Source organism: Diabrotica undecimpunctata, chromosome 8 (genome assembly GCF_040954645.1).
Source record: "Diabrotica undecimpunctata isolate CICGRU chromosome 8, icDiaUnde3, whole genome shotgun sequence".
Taxonomy (NCBI): domain Eukaryota; kingdom Metazoa; phylum Arthropoda; class Insecta; order Coleoptera; family Chrysomelidae; genus Diabrotica; species Diabrotica undecimpunctata.
In genome coordinates this window covers 69,610,480-69,622,276 of record NC_092810.1, presented here as the reverse complement: position 1 = coordinate 69,622,276, position 11,797 = coordinate 69,610,480, and the positions used below count along the sequence as shown (strand labels likewise).

At 33.2% G+C, this 11,797-nt stretch overlaps 1 protein-coding gene across 1 annotated transcript in view; it reads left to right on the top strand.

Annotated features, from left to right (window-relative positions):
* Positions 1-1,450: 1,450 nt before the first annotated feature.
* Positions 1,451-11,797, top strand: part of dlp (glypican dally-like) — a 243,211-nt gene continuing 232,864 nt past the window's right edge. The window contains exon 1 of the mRNA XM_072540471.1: positions 1,451-1,896. Within this exon, the coding sequence (XP_072396572.1) occupies positions 1,701-1,896 (196 nt within the window). The 5' untranslated portion in view covers positions 1,451-1,700. The remainder of the gene's footprint in view (positions 1,897-11,797) is intronic.

Here is an 11,797-nt window from a genome sequence, read left to right as displayed (position 1 = left end):
TCTAGTCTACACGGTCGTCTAGGTCTCCTATAAAGCATTGAGGGCTGCTCATTTCAAGGCGTATTACAGACTTGAAAAGGTATCCTTCAAAACCATCAGATAATGGCTTTATTCAGAGATCTGCAGGCGAACCTCTAGCATAGTAGGGCAGCTTCCGCATAACTTACTGTTGCTATTAGAAGGTTCGATGTAGTTTTGATACAAGAGCCCTGGATTTATAAGGGCCAAAGAAGAGGTCTATCAAGCATTGGTGGATAGCTTATAAATAGCCGATCTGCCGAAATTCCGAGGACCTGTATAATAGTCAAACGACTTATCAAAATACTGCCGTTGATGCATATCTGTTTCAGTGATTTATCGATGGTAAAGATGAAGATCATATAAGTGGTAGGAGATAATTCTCGGATCAACATACCTCCAATATGATGATCCCGAACAATCACCACCAAGCAAGCTGAAACAGCGAGTGAGAGAATGAAGGAAAAATGGACTGCAATTTATTATCAGCTGTGATGTGAATTCGCATGGTCTTACCTAGGGCAGTACAAACACAAACGAAATTGGAGAGTTGTTACTACAGTTTGTTGTGAAACATGATTCAGACATACTTAACGGATTAAACAAACCAACTTTTTGTAACTTCACAATGAAAAAAGGTAATTGCAATAACAATGGCTGCGACTCACATAGCTAGAACTGTTAAGAATGGCATGTATCAAATGAGGTGTCTTGTTCAGACCATCAACACATTTGTTTTGAAATGACAGGTAATGAGCCTATCAAGTAAATTTATCGTAACCCCCGTAAAACAAACTGGGAAGCAATTCAAGAAGACCTGAAATATTGTTTAAGGTTTAAAGGGACGATCAGGCACACTGGACCTAGACATGGCCGTTAGAAGACAACTGGTAATTGGTATAATAATATATATGAAGTCATGAAAATAACCAAAAGGATTATAAAATTGTTCAAAACGTTTTCAGTCCTATCAGACCATCATCAGTGATACATCAAGCATTTACAAAGCTACGTACAAAACGATATAAAAACCTTAAATTTACATTTAAAATGTTATATAAACTTTCAATTAAATGGCATAATGTCGATAATTATAGATTTTTAATTAAAAGGGAACATACTGAGCCCTTACTCGAAAATGGCGACCACGTCTGAGTTGCATTGCAGGACCAGGAAGTGATAGTAGGAAGTAATAGCACAGTTTAATGCTAAAAGAATATTTAAGAAATATGTGGTAACAGTTAGTATATTTATGTGATTACAAAAATGTTGTAGTCTAAGTTCTAGTATTTAACATGACATCTGGAAGGAGTTGGCAACACTGACTCGTCAATAAAGAACAAAATCACTACAGAATCTTCCCCACTACATCCCCACTCAGGTAGATTTCTTCTAAATGCATAGACGCATGCGTTTTTCCGTTCGTTGCACACTACCTAAAAAATTGAAGGTGCATAAAAAATAAACTGTTTGCCAGGCGAACTTGCGCATGTTTCTGTTGGATTCGTTTCAGGCATTCCTCTTTCAGTCGTGTTTCTGCTTGCTTAAGGAGTAGGATCGGAGTTCAGTCGTTGAGTTGCCGGTCGCCGAAGTCAATAAAAGCCGTATTTTAGTGCCTTAGAAATGGATATTTAAATAGTAGAGAATGAAAAAGGCTTTATATTGAATTAAATTAGTTTGTCATGGCTGTGATAAGTTGGACTGGAATAAATTTCCTCACAAAAATGTATCAAAAGCAGGGTTTCGCGTTAATTTTGTTTTTCGTGTTATGTGGGGTTGCAACTTCACACGACTCAAGGAGTTGTGAATTGGCGAGAAAAGGAATAGAGGACAAATTGAAAGTACAGTCAATAAAAATTCCTGATGTGCCACAAACAGGTAAGTTTATGTTCACTGGATGACAGGGTTTTGTTGTTTTTTGGGAGAATAAATTGAAAAGTAACTCATTATATATTTTAAAGTGTTCAGTTATACGATAGACAAAAATAATTTCAATTTAAAATATTGCAAAAAGGAAAATCGTTTGTATTCTTATTTTATTACCTATTTTAGTTCATAATCAATAGTTTTAATATATTTTATAATTTTTGGTTAAATTATGATAATTTTTAAATTATAATTTATTATCATAAGTAATTGTATTTACTATAAAGATTTCAAAAAGCTGCTATTTTGCTTGAGAAGACTTAGCTCTATTTCTTAGTACATATTTTATGTTTTGATTAGTTAGTATTTATATTTATATGTATATATACATTATACATATTTATGTTATATATATATATATATATATATATATATATATATATATATATATATATATATAATATATATGTATAATGTTATTTCTTCTGTTGCCCAGTACTAGTTAATCCTGCTATTTTAAACGTCTGCCGAATACATTTTTTTTTACAAAAAAAAATTTAAAAAAACGTAAACATATAAAAAAATTGTGTTTTTCTGTTACAAAAGTATCGTGATAATGTTACTAATGTTAAAACTCGTGTAACTAACGTTAATTTTTTGGAATTATTTTAAGGGGGGGGGGTGAGAAGAATTTACACATTTACGTATTTTATGTGATATTTCGAGTCTTACAGTTCGGAATTCGTTTTCAAATAAAAATTTTTGACAAATTAAATAATTGTTTCCTTTTTATTAGTTTGAAATATGCTTAATTCAATAGTTTAATTTTATATACCCCACTCATAAATCCGAATCACATCACAAATCCATAATTATCATTTCTTGTCGTTTCATGGTAGTGGTTTTTAATAATTCTATTGGCTCTTAAAATGACATTCTAAATGAAAAATACATAAAAATACGTTGGCACCAAATGCAATGCATTTTATATTAATCATTAACTGAAGCTGAATTCATAGATCTACATTCCAGGTTCGTAGAACTGTTAGAACCCACCCTTTTATCCCGCTAGTAGCCAGTAAAATTTTCTAGTTAGTAATTTCCTTGTAAAATTGATACTAACTACTATTCCGACACATTTGACATCATAGGTCTTTCCACACTGCAACTTGAAAGATCTTCTGTGTATAGGCTTACATCTATGATAAGTCCAAAAGATCTCGGCTTCTAAGAAAACCTATTTATTATCCCTTTCGCAGATATGTTTGTAAGTACATAATATATGATCGGCAGTTGTAGCCAACATTTTTGCAGAATCTGCATGTTGCTCTGATCACTTTGCCCATTTTACAGATTTGACAACTGAGTGAGCAGTGTTGAGCAGAGTGGAACTGTAAACATCCCCCAAAGTAATTGACGAAGCACAACGAAAAAACTTTGTTAGGGTACAACAACGCTAGGGTATAAAGAACTTGCAAGCAGTGAGATTGCTGATACTATTGCTAAAGAAGCATTGTTAATACTCCTTTTATCGAACAATTTTGCGGTATTCCAAAAATCTGCATTGTGGAAGATGTCCGAATGTGGTGAAAGAAAGTGATTACTCTGGTCTGAGTTCAGTTTTCTGAAGCCAGATTTTTTTGTTTCTTTGGTCTAGAACATTGTCTCAGTAAGTAAGCTCCACTAATTCGGACATCTTCCACAATGCAGCTTTTTAGGAATACCGCCGAATTATTCGATAGAAGGAGTATTTACATTGCTTCTTTAGCAACATTATCAGCAATCTCATTGCTTGCAAGTTCTTTATACCCTAGCGCCCATAGCGTTATTTCGTTGTGCTTCGTCAATTACCTAGGGACTCCGTTACGAACTTACAAGTCGTAAATTTGATCTACAGTGCAACTTAACTGTCAGAAACAATCAATATTTTGACCAAACTTCGGCGTTTTTGTAGGCAAGCTTGTCTCAAAAATCTATTGCTATAATAGTAGTTTATAGTTTGTTTGAAATATTGTCAGAATCTGACACAGGACATATTCCGTTATAACATTTAATTTCTTACCATATCTACTCAAATCTTAATTTTTGTACTGCTAAATAATATGAATATATTATTATTTTAAATTATAAATGATGTATCCTGGACATGTTTGTGTTTTTTCAATTATTAACTCTTTTTCTAGAATATCTAACTCTCAGCATAATTTTTGACCGGAAAATACGCAATTCCTAAATACTAATTCAGTGTCACTTTTAGAAAACAGTACGGGAATATTGTCGAGAATATTATTCTAGGACTGTTTTGGGAAAATTTAAATATGGAATACGACTGACGCGTTTGACGTTTCTTTAATTAGAATTATAGATGTCAAGTATTTTTTTATGTATTTTTTTTAATGATACATTTTTAGGTACCTAATATTGAATGCAATTTTAGAAAAATATAGTGTGTACTTCAGCAAAAACGTGTCGAATTTCAAAAGTAAATGCCTATGATGTGAGTACAGTCCGTCCCAAACCAAATTAGTGCGTCACTAATTTTGACGTCATATAGGATTTTAAAAAAGTCGAGAATTATTGCATGACATTTTAGTTAAATCTCACAGTTGCAGGATCGTAATCAGCTAAATGTGAAAAGGTTATTTTTTTTTAAATGTGGAGTAAAAACTTTAGCATATCAAATTTTTTTTTAATTTACATATTAAAGGTCCCGTCCTGTATACAAATTTTTATTAATTAATAATTTAAAACTTACTTCACGAACGACAGAAAATAGTAATAAAGTTGTCCCAGCCTCTTTTTCTAATTGAAAATAATTTTCTCGGTATATCTCGGCATATTTAAAATATTTTTATGACAATAAATACAAAATTAAATTTTCACTGTAAAATTTCGTAACTACTAACCTGGAATGACAATTATTATCATTTTGTCAGTTGACATTGTGAAAGTACTGTCACATCATTCATTGAATATCTATTTAGCGTACCTATTCTAAACTCCAACCAATTATACATCCGTAAGTAGAATTCGCTTTAATATGCAAATACTCGTGAACGATACATAATTTTCTAAGTTCTATGTATAATAATCACAGACTCACGTTTTTTTCTGTCACTTCTAGCTTAATGTGTTAGAGAGAATTCGATCAACTATGACGCACTGAGAGAAGGGTTTGGAACGAACTATACATTCCAGTCATTAAAGACGAAAATGCCACTGTACCTCTAAAAAAATAATTCGATAAATGTAAAAATTCGATATCTTTTGATCAGAGTGCCCTATCGACAAAAATCAAAATGTGTTTTAAAGGTGAAGAGAGCAGCTTTCGTACTCAATTTTTCATTTTGTCGCAAATCAAATCAGTTTCTAAAAAGCTGTTAACTAAATTAACGTTTCAAGATCAATAACCGCTAATAACCCTTAGTGGTTGATGCGGGTATATTTGTTTAAATAAAAAAAAAAAAAAAAAATTTATCACTTCCATTGGCCGATCACTATTTTCCATTGTTAGAGCTTAATCTCGAAAATCTATAACATGAAATTTCTATTTTGAGATTTTTTGTTTAAAACATTTTTTTCTACTACGGCGTACAGATTCTTGGTAAATCGATGGTTTTCGTTAACGGCGTTACCCCCTAGGGTATTTTTTAGGGGGGGGGTGGGGTTTTTAAGGGGGAAGCGCGGGAGTAGGAATGGCAAAATTTTTTGCTACTTTTTGGGGATACCAAAATTGACATTCTCAGCAAAATTCAGCTGTCCGTATGATTTTTTGAGGTCAAATATCTTACGACTGGACTATTATGCAAAATTATGTAGAAGATTTGTTCCCTTTTTAAATCTTTGAACTACTCAGCAACTTATCGGATATAATAAAAAATATTCTATGAAATTACACATATTAAATATAAATTAATTAGATATATATTTGGAAAAGACATGAGAAATTACTAAGAATAAGATTTGTTTGTAGGGATTCTTTGTATATAACAATTCTTATATTATGTTTTCTGATTCTGTTCTTATGTTGGTATATATCCACAAGAAAATACTAATGTTTGTACAACAACATCCAAGGATCGTTCCCCTTTTATGGGATTTTAGTCGAATCCAATTCTTCAAAACATGAAATTGTCCTCACAACTCGTAACGTACTTTATTGCTCAAACTACATTTTTAACAATTAGGTTACGAGTTGGATATGCCGCAGTCACTTGCAATTCAGGCACCTGTGCAATTGGGAAAATATAGTGAGTGAAGGACTATTCCACTTTTCGCGAACAAGGTTTCGGGGGTATTTAATCTCCACGCATACGGGATTAACTCAACCAAGTTAAGGATTATTGTAGCTCGTATTTGACTGAATTTTACCCATACTCATCATAGCCGATATAGATACATGTAGTCGGTGTACAAATTTTTAAACAGGTAGTGGTGAGCTGAAATGTATACAAGAAACAAGCTACCAGTGGATATACTGCATGCTGAAGGGGGTAGTGTTAGTACAGTTAATCAGAAGCTGTCCGCATGACGGAGCCACGGAATCTTATCTCCTCTCTTGTGGAATTTGGCCATGGATAAGTTAATAGCGAAACGCAACAACGACATACGTCATGTCTTGGGGTATTCGGATAGCCTGGTCATCTTAGCCCATGGAAATTTATAAAAAATGGGAATTTCGGGAAACTAGGTCCTCTAAACCTACATTGTACAAATCTAAATGTACAATGTAAAATTCCCAGGTGTTAGCTGTATACCATAATTTATAAACGGAAAAGGAAATATAAAAAATTATTTTTTTGTAATTCGTATATTTAAATTTTAAAATTATCCTAAAGGATTAGTTGAAACATTTTCGGTCATATAAGACCGTCACAAGTAAGTCTTAATAAACGTGCAAATAGCACTTACAACTACATATGAAAACCTTTATTTTACTTATATATTAAAACTTTTTAAAATTAAAAAATGACAATGTCGAGTATTAAAGATTTTAACTAAAAGGGAATAACTTGAATATTGAGTCCTTCACTCGAAGTTAGCGACAACGACTGCGTCCAACCAGAGCCAATGAGTTGGCTACTGGCTCTGGCCAGATGCAGTTGTCGCCATTTTCGAGTGGAAGATTCAACATATTCCCTTTTAGTTACCATGTATTTATTTAATAGTTTTCATATGCCTGAATTAAAGTGACTACAACTGATTATAATTATCATTAAATAATTATCCTCATCATAACTTCTTTTAGGATTAGCATAATCTCCTATAATCTGATTTCATCACATTTTAGAAATAGCTTTGTCACAATATTTTTTTCTATTTTACTTTTAAGCCACTGCAACTTTGGGAATAAATAAAATAATCACTTTCCAAGTGCCTATTCTTATCTATGTATTGTTTTCACTTAAGTATACCTTGCTAAAGTTTTTTTTCAAGGTATTTCATTGACTTCACGGATAATATCTAGGTATTGCTACCTGCTTAATATCCATTGTGTAAAAACTGTTGTTTTTCGTATTGAATGTACCCGATCTTGAGGATAGAATGACCGGAAATGTAAGGAATATGTATAACTTATACTTGCTTATTTAAGGAAAATTTCATTTTGAAAATTGTTAACGTTACAAACAATTGGTTATATTCACGTTATGTAGGTATAGTAAATCAGATATATTATCAACGGTTGGTATCGATTTAAACAAATATCTCCTTTAGTCCGAAAAAACTAAGCTATAACTGAGATGAAATTTGTAATCAAACAATATTTCAAATATATTATAGAAAAAAAATTGAATCGTTTATTTCAAAAAGAAACTGACATTGTTCTAATGTACATGCATACATACATACATTTTAGTGATTGCCTTTCATACATAGTGGCTTTGCACAGCATATTCTATTTACCACATTCGAATCGCCATTTCTTCTTGTCGTATACAGGGTGGAAACCACTTATGGAATAAAATTATTTCCGTTCTTGTTATAAAAAACTGTGTCTCCTTAAAAAATTTATAAAAAACACTGGGACCCGTCGACTTTTATTTATAAATGTGCGCTTTATAAACGTAAATTTAAATGTACAGGGTGATTCACGCAAGCCTAGCATAGTTCATAAGCTTTATTTTTAAGGGAACATCCTGTATATTTTTATATATGAAAAGCGCACATTTGAATTTAAAAGTTAAAGTACCCCAGCGTTTTCCATAATTTTCTAAAATAAGGACACAAACAACTTTATTGCATACGGGGTTTCCACACTATATAATTTCAACAATTCACCCTGTAATATTAATAATAGACCCTACATGATATAGTTCGTTAAGATCAGTCTGTTAAGGAGCTTTTTAAAAATATACAGGGTGTTCCATTAAAAATAAAACTTTTGTGCTATGCTAGGCTTGCGTGAATCACCTTGTATATTTGAATTTATGTTTAATAACCGCATATTTATATATAAACGTCGGCGCGTGCCAGCTTTTTTATAATTTTTAAAACGAGGACAGAAATAATACATTCCAAAAGATATTTCCATCCTGTATATCTTCTCCAGTGAATTTTTTGTCTACTGCTGTTTTTATTTGTCCATTCCACTCTAATCTAGGACTTCCTATTTTCTTTCTTCTATTTGGTTTCTATTTCCAAGTTCTCAGCGGTATTCTTGTCTCCTACATCTTTCGCATATGTCCATACTAGAATAAAACTCCTTTTTTTATATCATTTAGTGTCTCCTTCACATTAATTCTCTAATAAGTTAATTTCTTATTTTGTCCATTAGTGTTTTATCAGTAGCTTCTCCTCTAAAACATCATTTCCATTGCATTTGTTCTGTTTTCCATTCTTTTATTTGTTACTCACGTTTCTAGCCATAGAGTTAGTAGATTTCCGCTTATATCCACTTCATCTGCACCTGCCTGTATTTGTTAAAGTTACCCCCAAGTATCTCCAGGTCTTCTGCTGGAGGTACTTGGCTTTATCATAATTAATTTCCATACCCCAGCTTCTAAATTCTTCTTCCAGCTCTTTTATCGTATAGACTATATTGTCGTGTTTTCTTCTGCTAAAATTATTTGATCATCGGCAAACAAAAAGCTATCGATATACTTTGTTGTCATCAATTTTTACTCCCATCTGTCCAGTTTTTTTCCAGTTTTTCAGTGTTTCATATATATAAAGCTTAAATAAGGTTGGTACAGGCAGCATTCTTTTCGAAGTCCTTTATCGACCTTAAACGGTTCTGAGTAGTTTGACTTTTATTATACATTCATTGTCTTCGCAAAGTGATTTTACGGTATTAATGTAGCTGTTATTTATTACGTGATTTTTAATTGCTTTCCACAGGTTGTATATTGGGACACAATCATAGGCCTTTCGAAGATTTACGAATACAATGCGCAATTCAGCGTTTGAATGCTATTGTTTTTTCTATGAGCTGTTTTATAGAAAATATATTATCAGTAAATGAGCGTCCGGGACGAAAACCACTGTTTTTGAACATAATGACGGTATTAGATTTTTGTTTTGATACAGGGCAGCTACAGCCGCTTATACGTATTTCGACCTCTTTAGGTCTCCTCAGAACGGTATAGCCACTGCTCTGAACCAAAACAAAAATCTCTCCCGTCCTAGATAATAGTTATCAAAATAACTATATACGGACGTAACTACGCCATCTAAAAACAAAAAGAGAAATCAAACGATTTCTATATAGCGAAACCGAATTCAAATTTTTACCACTGAAAATTGGTGGTAAAAAACCACAGTGGTAAAAATTTGAATTCGGTTTCGCTGTGTAGAAATCGTTTGATTTCTCTTTTTGTTTTTATATGGCGTAGTTACGTCCGTATATAGTTATTTTGATAACTATTGTCTAGGACGGGAGAGATTTTTGTTTTGGTTCAGAGCAGTGGCTATACCGTTCTGAGGAGACCTAAAGAGGTCGAAATACGTATAAGCGGCTGTCTCTGCCCTGTATAAAAAAAAATCTAATACCGTCATTATGTTTTATTACTTACTTCGTTTGGAGTACCAGAAACTGAATTCACTACGAATTTTGACCAGGATGAACGGCATGTGGAATGCAATTTTAGATTCCCTTGCCGAGTAATTTATCCAGCTGTTTGTTTCGCAAGTTTTAGGAAACACAGTGATAAAAATTTGAATTCGGTTTCGCTATGTAGAAATCGTTTGATTTCTCTTTTTGTTCACTGTTTTTGAGTTCTTTTCTTTTGTGATTTTGTTCTTTTGAAGTTCGCAGCTATTCCTCCTTCATTTCTTTAATGATTTTCACATACAACCTACTCACAGAAGGTGTAACGCATTATGGTTATGGTAGATCGGGTCAGGGCCCATAAGGACCTGATCTAGCTTTTCTAAGGTCCAGGCTATTCCGAGCTATATCTGCAAAAAACAGCAGGGGCACCAAATCTGAGCTCTTCCTATCATTCCGAACGTCTAGTCCTTTATTAACCTTATGGTCTAACAGAAAGCCACAAGTCTCTTTATGGATAACTCCTTCATTTGGCGCGGTTGCACAAAAGCCGAACCTAGGACCTGCCACCTCTGATAGGCCAGGCCGGACACTTCCATAGAACATGTGAGGAGGTTTTCTCCTCCTCATTACGTAAAGGGCCATACACCAATCCAAGCAGATCTAGATGCAACCTGAGTCTAGAGGTTCTGGTCCTGACCACCAGAGAGTACCGACTGGAAGGAGGTTGGGCTGTAAGACTTGGGTGGCCCCACTCTCCGAAGCCTAGCCTCTCTCATATCTCCACAACTGGCCTAGGAGTCCTGGAATCTCCGCAAAAGAAGCTACTTAAGGGTAAGTACTTAAGGGTACTCCAATCACGGGTAGGCAGAGTGGATGAGCGCCTTGCCAGGGCCTCAGCCGTTGATTTCCTTCACACATGTGTGTCCCGGTACTCATATTAAGTTAACCCTATTGATCAGCGCAACGTCAGCCAGTGTTCTCTTACACTCAAAAACCAGCTTAGAGCTGACTTACGTCAGCATTAGCTGTCAAGTAGAAATTAACATAGTTAAAAAAATCAGTAGAAATAACATATACATATCAAGAAAGCTAGACTTAAAAGTCAAATGTAAATTAGATAGAAAAAGCTGTAGCATTAAGAACGTTTCGTGATGGATGTCGGTAAATCTGCAATAAAGAAATGGTTTTTTCTGTAATTACATACCAATTCGTTTCTTTTTAGTTGTCCAATGAAATGTTTTAAGAAATTACAAGATGATATAAAAGATGCACTATTTACTCGTTTTTTTGCTTAACACTAAGGATGATCAGGACATTTATTTGCAATGTCTCTTGAAAGTAGTTAACATAAAAAGAAAATCTCATTCTTAAAATCCCGGAAGTTCAAAGGGAAAAACTTGCTCATTTTATGTTTCAATTAATGGTGAACGAAGGTGTGTCAAAAGTCATTTCTTAGTTTATCTAACAATAGTATTAACGATTGAAACGTTTAAAATGTCTCCTAAAACAAAACTTCATGTGACAGGCTTGCACAAAATAAAAAAGGTAATTTTTTTTTTATTAACAAAATCGCATCAGCCAAAGTGGCTATTAGCGAAAATAAAAAAGGTAATGCTGTTGCAGAAAAGAATAACATTTTAATTCATCAGCATATTGAATCCTTTCCTGTTAAGGAAACTCATTTCAGCAATAATATCTATCTGTATATTGATGATAAAGTATAAAATAAAATTTTTTTAAAAGTAAAATACCTATCTAACAACCAAAATTCTATATTCTTACTTTGTGAAATATTTTCATGAGAAGTTTAACATTGATTTTGGTCGACCATAAATAGACACTTGTTACAAGTGTCTTCCTAAAGAAATCTAAAGAAACTCCTTAGCTAATGATCGAGATAGTGTTTCCCTATTGGCTTATGAC